Source organism: Pezoporus occidentalis, unplaced genomic scaffold (assembly GCF_034315485.1).
Source record: "Pezoporus occidentalis ecotype Australia unplaced genomic scaffold, CSIRO_AGI_Poc_V1 ctg4, whole genome shotgun sequence".
Classification (NCBI taxonomy): Eukaryota; Metazoa; Chordata; class Aves; order Psittaciformes; family Psittacidae; genus Pezoporus; species Pezoporus occidentalis.
In genome coordinates this window covers 27,152,468-27,171,066 of record NW_026915724.1, presented here as the reverse complement: position 1 = coordinate 27,171,066, position 18,599 = coordinate 27,152,468, and the positions used below count along the sequence as shown (strand labels likewise).

General features: G+C 34.1%; 1 protein-coding gene across 3 annotated transcripts in view; it reads left to right on the top strand.

The window, feature by feature from the left end:
• RTTN (rotatin) overlaps positions 1-18,599 on the top strand; it is an 87,561-nt gene that overhangs the window by 39,239 nt on the left and 29,723 nt on the right. For all 3 annotated transcript variants that reach the window (XM_062633077.1, XM_062633076.1, XM_062633078.1), the window contains 10 exons: positions 68-307; positions 2,790-2,934; positions 4,523-4,677; positions 5,837-6,056; positions 7,917-8,045; positions 9,124-9,231; positions 9,867-10,025; positions 11,294-11,365; positions 13,954-14,146; positions 16,358-16,440. In XM_062633077.1, coding sequence (XP_062489061.1) covers positions 68-307; positions 2,790-2,934; positions 4,523-4,677; positions 5,837-6,056; positions 7,917-8,045; positions 9,124-9,231; positions 9,867-10,025; positions 11,294-11,365; positions 13,954-14,146; positions 16,358-16,440 — 1,504 coding nt within the window. The remainder of the gene's footprint in view (positions 1-67; positions 308-2,789; positions 2,935-4,522; positions 4,678-5,836; positions 6,057-7,916; positions 8,046-9,123; positions 9,232-9,866; positions 10,026-11,293; positions 11,366-13,953; positions 14,147-16,357; positions 16,441-18,599) is intronic.

The window sequence follows — 18,599 nt, the reverse complement described above, 5'->3', positions numbered from 1 at the left end:
AGTCAACTCGCTGAAATAGTTTGTAAAAGTAGTGGCTGTTGATAATTTTTCTCTTGTACCTTTTCAGATTTTTAGACTCGCTAAAACTATCCTCAGAAGACATTTTTATACTCAAAATAACTCATACAAACTATGGACTGCAGGATTGTCTTAATTCAATCATTCAGGCAATATCCCATAGGGATGTTAGAGCTGCTCTCACGAGACTCAGTTTTTATGTTGTGAATGACAGGCTCTCATTAAAATGCAATTCTGGGTCTTGTGGAGCCATTTTGAAGAGCTTTGTTTGGCAAAAAGCAATAAACAGGTAAGCATATTGACTGTGGAAATCCATTAAGAATTATGATGCTTAAGTTTTAAATTTTCTAGTTTTCATATTTTAAATTTATGGAATTGATTGTCCATGCATGTCTGGTTCTGGTATATCGTTCCCTGTATCTGCTGGAGGGACAACAGGGCAGGGCATAAGCAATCTAGGAGGTTTCTCAGGCACATCAGTAACAACTTCCTGATCCAGGTGACAGAGGAGCCAGTAAGGAGAGGGGCTTTGCTGGACCTCATGCTCAGAAAAAAGCAATGGTATGTGCAGGTCTAAAGCAGCTTTGGCTCTAGTGACCAGGAGGTGGTAGAGTTCAGATTCCTGAGAGGAGGGAGCAGGGCAAAAAGTAAGATCACAGGACTGGATTTTAGGAGAGCAGACTTTGGCCTCTTCAAAGATCTCATTGTTGGTCTCTGATGTGATCAGGTTCTGGAGGGAAGGGAGGCCAAGAAAGCTGGTTAATATTCAGTGATTGCCACCTGCAAACTCAAAGGTCCCTGGCACTGCGCAGGAATTCAGGCAAAAATACCAGGGGGCTTATGTGGATGAACAAGGAGCTCCTGACAAAAGCCCACAGAGGATGGAAGTAGGGGCAAGTAATTTAGGAGAGATAGAGAGATATTGCCTGACCCTGCAGAGGTGTGCAGTCAGCAAAACAGAAAACCCACCTTTAATTGAATCTGGCAAGGGATGTCGAAGACAAGAAGGGCTTCTGTAAGTACATAGGTGATGAAAGGAAGGTTAGGGAAGAAGTGAGCTTGCTGCTGAAAGAGGCAGGAGTCCCAATGACGCAGGACATGGAAGAGGCTGAGATAATGAATGTCTTCACCTCAGACTTTATCAGCAAGACTGGCTTTCAGGAATCTGAGGTCCCAGAGACCAGGGGGAAATTCTGAAGCAAGAAAGACATGTTGGTAGAAGAGTACATAATACAGTGTAGAGAATACGTAAGCACACTGGACATACATAAAGACGTGCCTGATGGGATACACCCATGAGTATATCCTGATTGAAGTAATTTGATGTCCGCTTTGATCAATCTAAATGACTGGGAGAGGTGCCTGAGAATGGGAAGAAAGCAGATATCACTCCTGTCTTCAAAAACGGCAGAAGTGAGAACCCATGAACTGCAGGCTAGTCAGCCTGACCTCGATCCCTGGGAAGGTGATGGAGCTGCTAATCCTGAAACCCATTTCCATGCACATGAATGGCAAAGTTAATGGAAATCAAGACTGGGTCCAATCCTGTTCAACATCTTCATTAACAATTAAGATTATGGAGCAGAATACACCCTCAGCAATTTTGCTTATGTTACAAAACTGGGAGGAGTGGCTGGTGTGCCAGTGTTGTGCTGTCGTCCAGAGGGACCTTGATAGGCTGAAGAAGTGAGTTGACACAAACTTTGTGAAGCTGAACAAGGACTGGTGCAGACTCCTGCACCTGGGTGGCAGCAGCCCCATGCAGCAGCATAAATTGTGGCCAACCAAGCTGGAAATCAACTTTTAAGGAAAGTACCTGGGGATCCTGCTGTACACCATGCTGAACAGGAGCAATGTGCCTTTTAGAAAAGAAGGGTAGTGGTACCCTGGACTGGATTAGGAGGACTCTTGCCAGCATGTTGAGGCAAGTGATCCTTACCTTCCACTCTGTACTGGTGAGGCCACACCTAGAGTGCTTGGTTCAGTTCCAGACTCCTCAGTACAAGAAGGATGTGGACATATAGATGAGGGTCCATTGAAGCCCCAGAAATACAACGAAAGACTGAGTCATCTTTTCTATGAGGAAAGACTGAGAGAGCTGATACTGGTAAGCCTGGAAAAGGTTCAGAGCAGGGATCTTATCAATGTATGCAAGTACCTGAAGGGAGGGTATAAAGAAGACTGAGCCAGGGTCTTTGCAGTGGTGGCCAATGATAGGACTAAAGGTAATGCACGCACACTGAAACACAGGAGGTTACCTCTGAACGTCAGGAAACATCCCTGCATGAGCAAGGTGGTTGGACCTCCAGAGGTCCTTTCCAACCTCAAAGTTTATGTGGTTTTGTAATTTACGTACACAAAACCAGCAATAAATAAGAATGCTGTGTTTGAAATAAAGGTTATTTAAAATACGTAGGTTGGCTTTGCTATTATTATTAATTGTAATTATTAATAGATAATTACCTTTTCTTTCTTGTGACATTCAGATTTTTCTACCTTTTACTGTATACATCCTATGTTTATTGTATGCAAATAGACTTTTAAATATGCATAACAATTTTATAATACACAAGAAATGCATAAAAGTATATAATAATATAGCCTACATATAATATAATTAATATAACTGTATTTGCTATATGTAAATATATGTAATGCAGATGTTGATCTGATTCCACATTTGCTGGTGACTTCAGCCGTATTAGGTTGAGATTTTAAACTTTTTTAATGTGCTGTAAGTATGAAAGTAAGCATTCTTGTTTGTATTGCAGGTTTCTGCAAGTGCTTCCAGCTTCTGTGGAGGATGAGAAGCTTTTAGTAGATGTCTTAAGATTTTTAAACAAGTTGCTTAGAGAGCAGAGATCAAGTTTGGAGTCAAACCATCTAAAGTGGATCTTGAAATCATTGCTTAAAAATGTAAGAATATATCTAAGAAGTTAGCTGTAGACTGTGAGAAATAATGTAACTGTGAACTGGTTGGCTGGTTTGTTTCTGGTGAGTTCCTCCACAAAAATGACTTTAGCAACAAAAGAAATAGCAGATACTGTGGTATTAATGTCTGCTACTTTGTGGTTGGTGCTACGGTTGTAGTGTTTGGGGAAGGTAACTTTGAACAAGAGTTAATTTTCTTCTCTCCTTTACTTGGTATATGAATTGTTTCTCTAAACTCAGATTTTATATTTGCTAGAAGTAAGCAACATCTACCAGTGTGTCTTTGTCTGGTGTATCCCTGCTAATACAGTTGAATAAAGCTGTATCACTATAGTCAGCTATGCATAGCTATATGCAGAACTCTATATGTGCATATAACTATATATATTTATATGGTATTGTTAACTATGTAACTATGTACATATGTGTGCATATGGATGTACACGTGCATACATGTGTGCTAAGCATAGACAGCTGTATAAGGTATGCTTAGCTACGTAACTGCATATGTGTTGTCTATGTAACTTAAAGGTTGATGTACAGGTGTTTTGGAATGTTCTGTTTGGCAAAAAGATAGAAATAAGACTTATCTGTCTCACATTAAGAACAAGAAATGTAAGTTAGGATAGATTTGCTTTCAGTGTGTATGTCACTTAAGTTTGTTTTTTTAATGGTTATGTCTATTTTTCAGTTTTTCTAGACTCCTGTGCTTTCTATTTGAGATTTGTTATATCCAGTACTGTTCAATTTAAGATGTGTAAAATTGGAAAATATAAAGACAAGTAGAAAATGAACATCGTAAAGCAATATAAACCAACTTTTATTATATTTGTCAAATAAAATATTTCAATCTTGCTTTATAAAAACAAAGGATAAAAGTGATGGCTGCAGTTTTAGGAGTTTGCAAAGTACTGTTCTTCACAGAGCAAGGGCAAACTGCCCACATACAAGATAATTCATGGTCTTAAAAAGGCTATCATAATAAGTACAGTCTCCATGCACTTGTATTTCCCCATTTTAAAATACAGTCTAAACATTTAGGAAAAAAAATGCTAGTAGACAATTTTAATTACGTATAGAACTCAGGTGCTTTAATTCATATGGCTAACTGGGAATCCTATAAAATTTTGTGAGTATGGTCCATTCAATATATTAATGTATCTTTGTATCAAATTATTTTAAGCCTTTCAGCGGAGACATACAAGATAGAACTTGATCTAATGTTTCTACTATGTGTTTTCTTTTTTTTGTGATCTACATTTTTATTGCAGGTTAACTGACTTTCACTCTTCAAAATACACTGCGTCATGGCTTAATGCCAGGAAATTTTAAAGGCTTTAACAGTAGATTCTTTTGTGCCATTTAGTAGAGTCAAGATTCAAGTAATTGATAATTATAGGAATTTTTTACTGTGCTTTTTACAGAAATACTTTTTAGTGAAATGATCATCAAATTTGTAATTTTTACTTTGTGTGATTTGCAAGCTCCTAACAGAAAAATGGCTTTTGTGTGGGTATTAAAATAGGATTTAAATAATGCATTTTCTGACTGTATTTTTATTCTTTTCTTCTAGAAGCCAAAATCCCTTTTGGGCCTCCTGGTGCGACCAGAATCCCAAGTGCGGGATGAAATAGATGAAATACAAACTGCTGTCAGGCAGCAACTGGATAAAGAACTCATTCGTCTTTTTAACACATTGTTATTTTCTTCCATGTCAGTGACTGACAGGTACAGTATAAATGAACCTGCCTGTGTAATTCTGACTGGGGATCATAATACTTAATGCTGGTGTATCTTGGGCAGAATTTAAATATAATTACATGATGACCTAATCATCTTTAATTGTAAAAATGGACTATACTGCTTTTGAAGATCAACATTAGGTAGGCCTTCTCACAGTAAAATCAACTAGGAAACTTGGAAGATGATGTATTAGTGGTCATCTGTTCAGCAAATAGATGGTTTGACTGCAGGGAGAATATGGGCCATTTCTTTCTCACTGCTGGAAATTTTCACAAGCAAATGATAACTGCATTGATTTTGAACCATTTATTTATGTCAAAGTAAAACATTGAAATATTCGAAGTATCAACAAAAGTTTATTACAGTTGAACTCCTTTTTTAGCCCAATACAGTATATCAGTACATATTAGTGATTATTTAGTACAGCTACTTCCAGCATGAAGTTCAAACCTTTTTGTCAGTTAAACACAGCATTTATATCATTTTTCTCTGAGTATCTGACATATTCCCACACTAAATCTCTCTGTCCATGTGTATTATAAGAGGTACTAGAATTGCAGCTTAAGATAATATTTGTTTATTTAAGTGCCACAATTTAATTGTTTTTAAAGATACTTTCAACACGTTATCTTTGCTCTTCCCACTCAGTTATTCATTTTCGAAAAGTCTTGGCAGCTGGAAAAGGGGGGATTATAGAAATTCCTGCTAGTTATATCTCACATACCGGTATATCTACCTGAATTCTAGATTGATGGTATTTTGCAGGAAATGTTTTTAAATTTGTCTTGTCAGCAAGAACAAACATAAGTGTAACTACTAAACATTGCAGCTCTTCTCATTGTTATTCATTATTCTCAGTCTGTTTATTTAACATGCTCCTTAATAATTAGTTATACCTAGCTTGTCAGATTTTAGTTAAGCAGCCCTGTTATAATCAGATGCAATATTATGTTCTCAGAACCTCGTTGAAGCTAGAACTGTCAAATTTAGTTCCATGCTACTCTGTACATAAGGCAACAGTAACTAATTGAGATGCTGAGACTTTCAGACTAAGAAGAATGAGGCATTGCCTTCTTGGAAGATTATTCCTTGTAATAGCTTCGTGTTCACAGTTAATGATTTTTGTTTTTTACAATTAAACCAGAGAGGGCTTGGAACTTGCTGGCTCTTTCAGAACTGAGCTGGCTCTGAAGCTGCTACACTGTTTAAGGCTAACAGATGCACTGCGTTTTTATGGACTTCCTTCACTGGAGAGAACATTAGGAGGAATGGTTCACGTTACTGCACTTCCAGGCTGGAGTACCTATTCTGCTGAAGTTGAACCTGTCACAATTTGTAAGAGATATTTAACGGGTCTTCTTGAGGTAAGTAGCTTACCTTATTACTTAGTTTTTAGTTTGAATGTTTGTAAAGAAATGTTTTTAACTAACGACACTATAATTTTAACAATGTACTTTTAGTGAGTATCATCACTAGGAATAGGTGAGGTAAAGATGCTTTTTTCTACTAAGTAAATAGCAAAAATATAGAGACTGAGTGATCTGTATCTATTGTTCTAAAGAGTGACTGTTTTGTGTGTTATTGTGTGCACCTTCATCCTCTGTTTAACAGGTGATAGGAAGAGTGACTATAGTTTAATCAAGATGAGAAGTAGATGTGGGTGGGTTTGGTTTTTTTTGTTTGGTTTGGTTTTGATTTTTTTTAGGGGAGGGTGCTGGCTTTTTTTTTAATTATTTTTTTATTTGTTTGTTTTATTGAAACACTAAGGTGAAAATCCAAGGTAGTCTCCCACAGGCAAAATCCATGTGTGAAAGGTGGTCTGGTGGAACAGTAATGCATGAGGCAGGTTTTTTACACAGAAAAAGCAGAAATGAAGTAATTCAAGATGATGCAGCTCTTGGGAAGCCAAAATTTCATTCTTGTTTTCAGTGTTGTTTGTTATGTCCATGACCATGATAGACAACTAGTTTTTGCTCCTAAAATTCCATCCTTTGAAAACGTCAGTTTTCTTAAAGCTGTAGAAAAAGCATAGATCTGGCTTTTTGATTGTTTTAGAGGTATTCAGTAGGGTAGGTACCTTTCAGAAGTTTTCTTTTTAGTTTCAAATACTAAAATCTGAGGCTTGAAAAAGTTTTAAAGTAGGTTTAATTCATTTGCAATTCTGAATGATATGGATATCAACCAGATAAGTGTCCGGAAAGTTTGTATACAGATGATAATCATGTTTATGATGGAAGAAAAAATTTTAGGGGTAAGTTTTCACTTGCCAAGATTTTCTTGAATAGAAATAAATGTTTTAGAACTGTTTGATTAGATGAGTTTTGAGATTTGAAGTCTAGACTAAAAGCGGCACCAAGGTTATAGATGTTGTTAGTGTAAAAGAAAGGTTATTACTAGACAAAGTCCTAATGAATATTATGGAATGAAATCAGCTAGTAATGCATAAGCTCTATGTGTGGAAAAATTATGCAGTTTTACTTGGCTTAAATATTAAAGTAATTGTAGGTCTTTTTGGGTAAGGGGAGAAAGTGGGACCGAAAGAATTTCTGTAGAGTTGGCCACTGAAAGAAAGAACAGCAGCAAAAATTGAGACTTAAATTGCCATGTTCTGGGGAAAAAAGTATACATCCAGAAGTATAAGTCTTAAGATTATGATTTTAATAAAATATTTTGGGGCATTTTTTGTTGAGAGCAGCATCCTTTTATTTTAACATATATGGGGATACTTGGTCACAGAGTTTATTTTATGTTATGATCCAGTGACCTTTAGGTCTGTTGATTAGGATTTTATATACCAAGCTGATTCATTTTTATTCCAGTTCAAATCAATAAAAGATGTAAGTGGCCCTTCTTCTTGAGCACAGAATTTTGAAATGAAGTTATATTTTTAATTCCAAACATAGCATAAAAACTTGTGTACAATAAATGGGCTGTTCACATTAAAAACAAACTTTCAGGTCTCTATTAATATTGTGGTTATTATTATGCTTGGCTGCAGTCTTCATTTGAGAAGCAAATAAAACCCACTGATCTTCAGAAGTGTAACCGTATAGGAAACCATCACATGACCAAATGACTAATAAAGAAATAAATTTTCAGCTAAAAGTCTGCCATCTTTTCATGAATTTAAATTATATTTTAGTAGACAGTTTATGTAAGAGTTTGTACTCTACCTGTATACTGCTTAGAGTAAATCTACCATGAAGCTGTACCCCTGCTTCTAGGTCATCTCATCGTTTTATGTTGAATGGGGAGGAAATGCTATGTCCTTCATGGGAAAAGGTGTTACGAAAAGCACAGTTCTTTGCTTGCTTCACTTATCTCATGAAATGACTGCTCAAGCCAAGGATATGGTGAGTGCCTTATGCTTGCCCTTATCTTGTCATTTGTGAGGGCTACACACAGATTTTCAAATGTGGTGGGGGAAAATGCCTTATGACATCTTATGGCAACAGATAGTAAAAATAAAAAAAATAAATCTGCTCAATCTCATTAGTTGTATGATGTTAGATAAATGAATAGGAAAGCTGAAGATTCGGTTCTAGCCCTACTGGAATTATTCTGCATGTAATTCTGTGGATTGAGAAAGGCCTTATTTGAGAATAAAGTATAATTTTCTTTTTATAAAAAAAAATCATAATTTTATGCAAGATGAATGAATTTAAGGATTTATGACATCATTATTTCTTCAGCCTTGTGCAGATAATGGGCTTTCTAACATGTTTATACATGTGTGTATTCTTTCATGTATGCGTATATACACACATACATGCATACATGAAACAATGATTGTCTCATTAAAGGGGTTATCATTACTTAATAGCAAAATTCATATCTGGAATACAAATCTGAAATACAAATACATAAAATTTTAGGTGTCATAATTCATTATGAATTTAATGTATCATTTTTTGTAGTGCCATGGTTAAAGAGAGCATTTGGCAGGTATGGAGGTTTTTTTTAACCTGAGCTAAAAAGTTAATTTGTAAAGCCAAGTATGATTTCATGGAATCTGCAGCTAATTAGTATGTGGTAGCCTGAGAAGCTTTATTTAATAATGTGGCAGATGCATGAAGAAAAAGAATAAATTGTGATCTAAGTAATAATTGCAGGTCCTTATTTAGTAGTTTTCTGCACGTGTAGAAGAAAGACAGATTTTAACAATAAGCAGAAATTAAAAATGTATGGAGTAAATTTTGAATAGAAATAATTATCCCAGTATATTTAATCTCCCTTTAGCACTGCTCTCCTAATTCTTTGAAGAAGGCACAGTCGACATGTTTATAGAGGCAGAATCAAAAACTTTCCTGGAATATCAGTGCTGTGTGCATTTAAAATGTTTTAGCATGTAATTGGTAGCTCAGGCTGTGGGTAGACTGTGTGGCATTGAAAGATTTATAAAATAATTTCTTTTTTTTTTTTTTTAATCAGGACTGGGTATCTCTTTGGTCTTTGCCTTATGATAACAGTGAAGAGCAAGTTCTTTCTCAGCTAGGTTTGGCATGGCTGGTTCCTTTATGGGTAGATAGAGACCCTGAGGTTAGTTAATAAAATGTGAAGTTGATATCTTATTTTGACCCTTATGTATTTGCAAAAATTCAGTTTCATCAATTTATTTAATATTGAAACTGCTGGTTTCTATTATTTAAAATGTTACTCACTATATACTAAATTACAGTATTAATAAAGTAGAGAGAATGCTTCCATATAAATATCTTCTGAGGAATCCTTCCCTACGTTTTCTGTCTTGTATGCTTTCATTAGTCACTTGTGATCATGATTCATAGGCAGTTCTCATTGATATTGCTGTTACTTAGTTGAAAAGCAGAAACATTTATATCAACTACAGATTCAGAGCTAAGTATATTTGATGCAAATCTGTTAAATTGCAAGTTTGCTAAATGGAATTATTTTTAAGTGGTAAAATGTTAAGAATTTTGAAGACTGTCTTTATATTTTTACATATTCAGAAGCTGATCTATTAATTCAGTCGTTTACTTACACATAGTTGTGATTATGAATATATGACCAGAGAAATGTAGGAAAAGAGGTTGTTACTTTTTAAGTTATTCCATTAAGCTCTGGGCTCAGTTGATACAACTTAATAATTTTTTAAAAACTTGTTGCCAATTACTGTAAGAAATATCACTTTGTGTTTCCTTTATATGTACTAGGTCAGATTTACAGCACTTGGAATAGGATCAGCTCTTACATCTCTTGAAGTAGGATGTATTGCGTTAGCAGAAAGTTGCCAGAATATTTCAGGAGGTCTGTGGGGAACAGTGATAAACATCCTTCTGGACCAATCTGAATGTAGCATGGTACGCAGGGAGGTATGTTTCTTGTGTCCTTCTGTTGTCATAGATTGTAAAGATTTTTTTCATTAAGGAGAAAAGATTTTTAAATATTTTTTCTATATATGTGCTCTACAGTGCTGCACAACACCTACTGTTTTGTAAGTTAAATGATACCTAGTTAAGTGTTTAGCTTCTTATTTAGAATTACTCAAGAAGCAACAAACACAGATGACTACTGTAAAAGCAGAAAAGATCTAAATAATATAAGGGAATGCATAAAAACTCCTAAGGCTTACTCAGGCAGATAAATAGGTTGCTAAAGCATAACAAATTAGCCCAGATTCTAATGAATGTTTTGTACGATTTATGTACACTTTGGTATGAACTCATCAGTTGATCTGTGATAAATACCTCCCCATTGCAAGCATGAAATAATCTGTCTAGGCACTGTACTCTAACAGAACACCACATAGAACTATATAGTACTATATTTAAGTTGTGTACACATTTTTCGCAGCTTTATCAACTCTAAGTGTAATGTTTTTCTTATTTTCCAAGGACTAAGAAAGAGAAATGGTGAAACATAGTGGGTTATTTATTTCTTTCCCAGCTTTATTGCTCAACTAGTAACATTTTCCAAATTAATATTTTGAATTTATTTGTGCAAAATACTTTTGAGAATGAGCAATAAAGCAACCTCATTGTTTTATTTAACTTACACATTTTTTCAGTAGTATCTTAAGAGTCCAATTATTGACAAAAGATTGACAAAATATAAAATAAGCAGTTTCAGTCCACTGACATATACATGCAAAATGTGTGTGATATAAATTAGCAAAACACACATGCCATGTTATCGAGAAAGGAAGATATTTGGAACCAATGTGTCTGTGTATCCCACTATGTCCCAGAATTGTCTCAATTAATACAAAACATAACAATAGTAAAGTGGAGGGTCATAAACAGTTAAGTTTTTCCCTTCTGGGATTTTTCTCCAGTACATCTTGTTATGCTAATTGGATAGGATTGACTGTACTGGAACAGTGATTAAACTGTTTGCCCTAATGGCATTTATTGTAGGTGAAGCTTGAGGGGTTTTGGGTTATATCCTTCTAATTTATTTTTTTTTTCCAACATGAACATGAAAATTCTTTGTGTTTCAGCATATGTCTGAAGCAATGGTGTAATACGTAGACTTGTGGACTGTGCGGTTCAATCTGATCTGCTTTTTTGTTTTTGTTTTGTTGGGGTTTTTTTTAGCTTTGATGGCTAGATATCAATAATGATGCTTTCATTTATTTCAGGCTGCTTTTATTCTACAAAATCTCCTTGTGATTCCACTTCCTACGGTAGACATGAAAGATTGCATTTGGCAAGTGAGTGACTATTACATTGAATGAGAAAGGTCATAGCATCACAGAGAGATGTTATTAGATAAAAAAACTTATGTCAGCATGCCTATAAAATATAAATTTAAAGAATTACATGTCTAAGATGACATTTGAGAAGGCAAAATATATGAATAGACAAACTTCTTTCAGACTTCTAGCAAGTTCAAGAACAGAAACAAAGTTTGTTTGTTTATGTGTGTCGTATTTCATGAATATAGTAATTTCAATTCCTAGGAAATTTGCTTACTTACATAGTATCATTAACATTTAGGATAGGTATTGATTATTTAACCTGCACTTAAAATGCAGCATGATTTGATAGGTATGAGGAAGATAAAATTCTGATAATGTGGTGCTTTATAAAATGTTTTGAAGAGGGTTAAAAAAAAAGTAAGTGATGAGAAACGACCCTTTCCAAAGAGAAATGAAGCAGCTGGTTGCTTATGTAAATTTGAATGCTTCTTAAAAACATAACTCGTTGCGAAGCAGGGTGAACTAGAGCGGGTTGCTTGGGTCTGTGTCCAGTTTGGTTTTGAGTATCTCCAAGGGTATAGTCTGTCTGGGAAACTTGTTCTAATGTTTGACTACCCTCATAGGGAAGAAGGTTTTTCTTGGTTTTTTTTTTTTTTTTTACTAATCCCGTTTAATCAGTATTCATGCTGAAAGTTGTTATCAAATAGCACTTTATGGTAACTGGTAAATTAAAACTGTTGAAAATACAAGCAACGCTTAAAATTGTAAGATACCGACAAGATAAAATTCTGTATTTCAGAGTTGCTTTTCTTTTTTTTTTTTTCCTTTGCAATGGGTAAGATGTTTCATCTGTTGCCATTACTGCATGTGAGTTCAGAGAAGAGCTATTATGTGGATCTAGGTGAATTAATAGGAGCCATGTACCAAAGTACCCAATGTAGAATGTCATCATCTTTATCCGTTAGACAAATACGAAAAGGAAAGACTGTAAATAGTTTGTAGTCTAGTGTCTCCACAGCAGTGTCTGTAGTGTTCCTGTTATCTAGTTGATAATTCATTTTGCTATATTAGTTTAAAGAATGGCATTGGAAATTTTTTGTCATGGGTAAAGTCACCTTTGCATAGCATTTACACAGCATTCTGCAACATACTGTGTTGTATGAAGATTGCTGAAGTAAGAGCACTTGTTATAAATGTAACTCTTCATGGGTTCCTGCTGTACAATGAAGTATCTGGCACAGTTTTTTAAACTGGCAAAGGCAGTTCTGGGTAACGAAATTTCCAGAGTATGCATTTGTCATAGTTGATACAGTCTAAGCATATTGCTGACAGTGTATGACTACATTTTTATAATTTATCATAAACATCTTACATTAAACGCTACATTCTTCTTCAGACAGTCATGTCTGATTCTCTATTAATTGGTATAAAATGCAAATCAAGAAAGTAGTTTCTGTATAACAGAAACCAAACAATAAGCAGCAGCTATCTAAAACTCTGGTTATAATTAGGATGTACCATAAATTAGTTTTAGTGCTTCTACTTGATCTGTTTTTTTTTTTTGTTTGTTTTCTAAGAAAGTAAGCTTGTGCTCATTGTAAATGGAGGAGCTGGGAGAGATTTAGAGCCTACTGGGGACAAATAGTGTTTTTCAAATTACTGATTTGCAGTTGATCTCTCTCTACTCTCTCCCAGCTGCCAAAGAAAGTGATGAATTTTCTTTCCACAGTTCTAACTAGTTTCTTCTTGAAGTACTGCAAGACGCCGCCTAAAATTACCTTGCAGTATGAAATTGGTTTGAATTTTTCTCAGTGTGGGTTCTTTTGGCAATTATTACTTATAATATTTATAGTCAATCAGAAAGAGGGTATCTTGTAGCTTAATAAAACTTCATGTTGTCTTCTGTTACCATAGGAATACTGTAACAAAACCAAAATAAGCTGTTTATTTGAAATAAAACTAAGAAGTTTCTTTTCATGTATAAATCCACTGCTCTAGAAAGTATTCCCTGAAGTCGGTATTTGAAAAGACGTGTCTGAAAACCATGCTTCAAAGAGAAGTTCTTTCTTTTCATGTCTTGTTTTCTAAATAAATCTTTTATCACAGTAGATTGACACAGGTAGTTGTAGTATAATGGCAGTATATTTTAGAACAGGATGACCTTTTCAGGACATTTACTCTTCTTTTAGTATCACTGTGCTCTTTTTCTAAGGAAAACTTTTGCATTAGTTGTTATCTGTAATTTGAATTAAATAAGAAATGAAAATTGTAAAGTCTCCCGATACATATAGTCTTAAAACCACCCATTTACAGCTTTCCATCACTTTCTATTTAGCTGTTAATAAATTTCCCAAATAGCTACCATTTCCTAAATAGCTACTTATATTTTGCTAAAATATTGCAGTTTTTGTAATATATTATGATTTAACTCAGCCTTAATAAAATCTGCATTTGATTTTTGGAATCTATTAGTTACAGCCTGTAAAGCAGCTATGTATATGCACTCATACACAGTAGTAGGTTTGATTTGAGCTTTTTTGGACAGTTTTATGTAAAACATTCCTTTGAAGAAATGATGTCTGTGAATTTCACATCTTCAGGGTCCATGTGTACGTGATGAAGAATCCGGCCTCTCTCAGACAGGAAAACCTGCACTTAAAGCCCTTTTGTATCACTGCCAGTTCTATGAGCAGGTGAAGCAGATGGTGAAACACTGTTACCTAGGATGTTACATGTTTGATCTGAATTCTTCCAAGGAAGACAACCTCATCATAGAAAAAGGTGGTATAACTGGTAAGTGATGTTAATACGATCTTCTAGAGTTTTAAACCTACATAAATAATTTCTAGTTTTGAGTAACTTACCTGAAAAAATTCTTACTAAAAATTGAACTGAAAATTAATATTCAAGCCGTGCACTTAAATACGTTAAGAAAAATATTGCTCTGAGGATTTCAGTGGTGGATAAGCCAGTAGTTTTAACATAGTGGAGAAAAAGCTCTGAGCTGTTATCTACATCTTCAGAAAGTTACAAATAGAAAAGATGCAGTTGGTTCTGCAGTATGATTTCTTGCAAAATATTGTTTGTAAAATACTTTTTACAGTTATGACTTTGACAGACCAATACAATGAAAGTTTAGGAAAAGAAATATATGGACTATTTCTAAGACTCCTCTTTCTTGATGTATTCAACTTTAAAGATGCATGAGTAGGAGTGGGCTCTTATATGCTGAAGTTAACTGCATTCTAAGACATCAGATGTAATTTAATTTGTAGACTGAAAATAAATTAATACTCAGAAATATTGTTCAGAAAACAATGAATCAATATGAAAATCAGATTTGAGATACTCCAGGCAGACAGGTTAAAAAAAAAATATTGATCTAGTTCTTTCTATGATGCATTGTCGGAACTGACATTCTTGTCCAAGTATACATTATGAACTTAAGTTTAGAAAGGTAGAAAATTCATCAGAGCTCCATTAGTAAAAACTGTTAAAGGGAGGGAAAATTAGTAAGTTCGTTCTTCTTGGTTTCTTTCTTTTATGTGTGCCTGATTTTTTGAATTTCCATCTTCTAAGGTGACAGATTTAAACAGTTGTTGTAGGCCTGCTTCTGTTAAACTTAGAGAAACACGAACAGAAGAGGAGTGTTATCTCCCCTAGCAAGTTGTGACTTTGACAGACCCAAGGAAAATAAGTATTATTGGTTAACTCTCTGATTTATCAGAGAATTAACTTAGCAGTAAAAAAATTCTCTGTGGCTATAAGTGTAATCTGTTTTCTTATTTAAGTGTAATTTTTTTCAATCCAACACTTTTCACTCCTTCCGTGCTCATCTTATTTGTGCCTCTTGGTAGTTCTGTTAGTTGATGCAGTAGTATATAAGAGCAACTCAAACTCCAGGATTGTAGAACTTTTCAGTGAGCAGTTGAAAGATGTTTTATCACATTATTGAAAAGCAAAACCAAAAAAAAACCATGTTTTTCCAGGAGCTTTGAAATGAAGGGGGAGAATAATCTATATTTCAGGAACAAGATACAGAACTTTTGTTTATTTTAAAAAAAGGGAGGGCATGGCAATATTTGCTCCATCTCTAAAACTGTAGTGCTTGAAAGGCTTACAAGTCCTCTATTCATATGTTCAGAATTGTGTTGTTTATCTATAATGACCTGTTTTTGTTTTTTGATAGGTCCCATATCTCTTAATAGAAGGTCTTGCTTTGGTTTATCTTCCTAAACCCATTTTTGTCATGTTATTCCCCAATGTATTTTTCTCACATTTTTCAGGAGTATATAAAAAAAACCTCATCCACAAAGTTAGGTTAAAATTAAAATTAGTTAGTTCAGTTTAGTAATTAGCTAAGATATATTTAGGACTTCTACTTTTGTGGATTTTGCATTCAGAATCTGTATAATCTTGTTCTCTATTCATAGCTTTTTTTCCTAAATGTATGAAAGCCGTCAAAACCTGCTATTGACAGTTTTGTGCTGTTTCTGGCATTTTTCATTCTGAAAGAGATCTACAAAGTAATTCTATCTTCATTGTATTTATGAATATGGGTTCTCTTGAAACTGCTTCTCTTAAAATGTGAAGGACAAGGACATCTGTTAATTATGTTTGTACTGTGACACCTCAGTATCTTAGATACTTTTGTATTATTACATTTTAAATAAAACTAAATCCGAACTATTTCAAATTATTAAAGTCTATGCAACTGCTTACGTGTAGATTTTTCCAGACTATTTTGTTGCACTGAAAATTGTGTTATATTTAAGTCCTGTTTATTAAAGGGATTTCCTGAATAAGAATTCGTAGTTACAATATATGAAAATTTGTAATTCTGAAGAGATCAGAATATAACTCTGGTTGGCTACTTTTCTGTTTCACAGAAACAATCCTTTGAAAATCTTGTAATGCTCTCTGCAGGTCTTTTAGGAATGAAAAAGAAAGCTTCTTTTTTGTTTGATTTTTTTTTTTTTTTTTAATTCCTTTTTTCTGCTGCAGATTTTGATGATTCTCTTAATCTTTGGAAGGCTTCATCCAGTCAAAGCCATTCTTCACATTCCCAGTCAACATCTGAAACTATGGTAACTTGCAGAGCAATCTATTAATTTTATATTCCAAGTTGTTTGTGAAATGCTTTGAATAAAATTAACACTTTTACAAATGCTATAGAAACCCAACAAAACATAAAACACCAGCTGAAATGAAACCGAAAATGTAAAAGCTGAAACTAAATTTAAATTTACTCTGAAGTAGATTTGATGTGTCGAAGAAAACTTTTATGGTTATTTACCTGAGCTGAAATAAATAAAATAGCTTACCTAGACTAGTGAAATGCATAAGCGCTGCTGAATTCTGTAGCTTCTCATGGCAATATGAGACATACTCTCTACAGATTACTTTGTAATTCACTTTATTGACAAAATGCAGTCATCTCCATCTATAGTTGTTACTTCTGCTGCTTTTATCCTTACTGTTCTTTCAGAGTGAACCCATATTTACACTACACAGCTACAAAACTGGATCAATCAAAACCACATAAGTATTTGGGTTAAAATTATATTCTGTGTCACAATAAACTCTGGATTCTGAAACTGCTTTTACGGAGTATAACAGTGGCACAAGTGTTTGCAAGACCCAAAATAGGCGTGAAAAATACAAGAAAGCAGGTGGCTGTTTGAAAAATTTGTTTCTGGCTAGGATGATTATTGCAATGAAAAGCTATAAACATATGCTGTCTTTCAAGATGGCTGATGCAAAGGAAGAGGCATTGAAATACATTCTTCTACTTCCAGAGTAGATTTGCAATATCAGATCAGGCTGTGGAGGAAGCTTTTATAACATTCATTAGTTACATGATAAAAATCATATATTTTCACAGGCTGCAGCATAACCAAGAAAACTCTGACATGTTGCACTGAAATCCATTTTAATAATTTTTTCTTCAAAAATTTTTGATTTATGAAAGACTATCTAGTGTAATATGAAAGCCATAATGTCATAGCTCAGAAGTTTTTATGTTAAACAGATGTGGTATATGACAAAGAATTATAAAGCACAGGATGCTATCTTATTTTGTTCACTAAAATTGTTATGTCCAGTTTTCCTGTGGATCATGACATTAAAACACAGAAAAGCCAGTAGTGGAGTTTTGTCTGAAAATATTTTGCAATTTTAATTTTTCCTTACTGTTCTCTTTTATGAATTTGTTGCTGTCTAGTGCTGTGACTGTTATCTGGCATGTTTTTGGTAATTGAGGAAAAGGTGTATCCTAGTGTCAAGCTAAAATTTCTCTTTTTCCGAAATTGTATTAATTATTTTGATTTTCATTTATCTAAAGAACCCAAACCCCCCCAATGACCCTTGGGGTGATTTTAAACACAAATATTCAAATTTGAACATTTGAAACTAAAATAAATGAAAGTGCATGTAACTCAGAAAGTAGATGCTAACAGGAATAGTGCTCTAAAAACAGGTACAAAAAAATCTCAGGTTGTTTGGAAGCAGTTGTTTCCAAATTGCTTTTTAATGAATAAATTAAATGCCACTTTCTGATAGGAATAAAAGTTGAACAAATTTGATCTTGTTTGGTTCATGTTACTTGAGTGAAAAGTATATTTCAGCAATTCATGAGGGTTGAGTCTCTAATCTCCTTAAACTTGTGCTTGAGTTCTCATGAAGAGTTCGTTACATGAAATCGCTTCAACAGAAAAAGGGAAAAAATAATTTCAATATACTATACCAAATTTGTATTTGTATGTGTAAAGTAGCATCATAGTTTAATGTAAAAGTATAGCACTAAAATTCTATTTAACGAATGGGCAACTAATTATTTAAAGTGGAAAACTCAAATGCTAAGATACACTTACTTGTGTCAGTCTTCCAGAGGTTGAGACTTTATATTTGCTAAGATTATGCTCTTACAGAGAATGTAAGAGAATTTTATTCAAGTGTTGGTTTTGTTTTGTTTTCCTTCTTCCCCTGATACATATGAAAGTTTCACAGAAAAACTTTGATTGTCACTTATAGAAGTTAATTACCATTTGTCATTCATGGACTGTTTTAGCAGCTCTAAATTCTTGTTTTTACTAAGTTTCTTATCTCTAATAAAGTACCATTGCTGACATGACAGATGGTAAGATGCAGAGGTCTGATGTTCAAATGCCAATAGTAGTTAGGAGAAGAAGGACAGAGGAAGGGAACTAAGGCTAACTACAAACTGTATTTCAGAGAGCAGTTAATG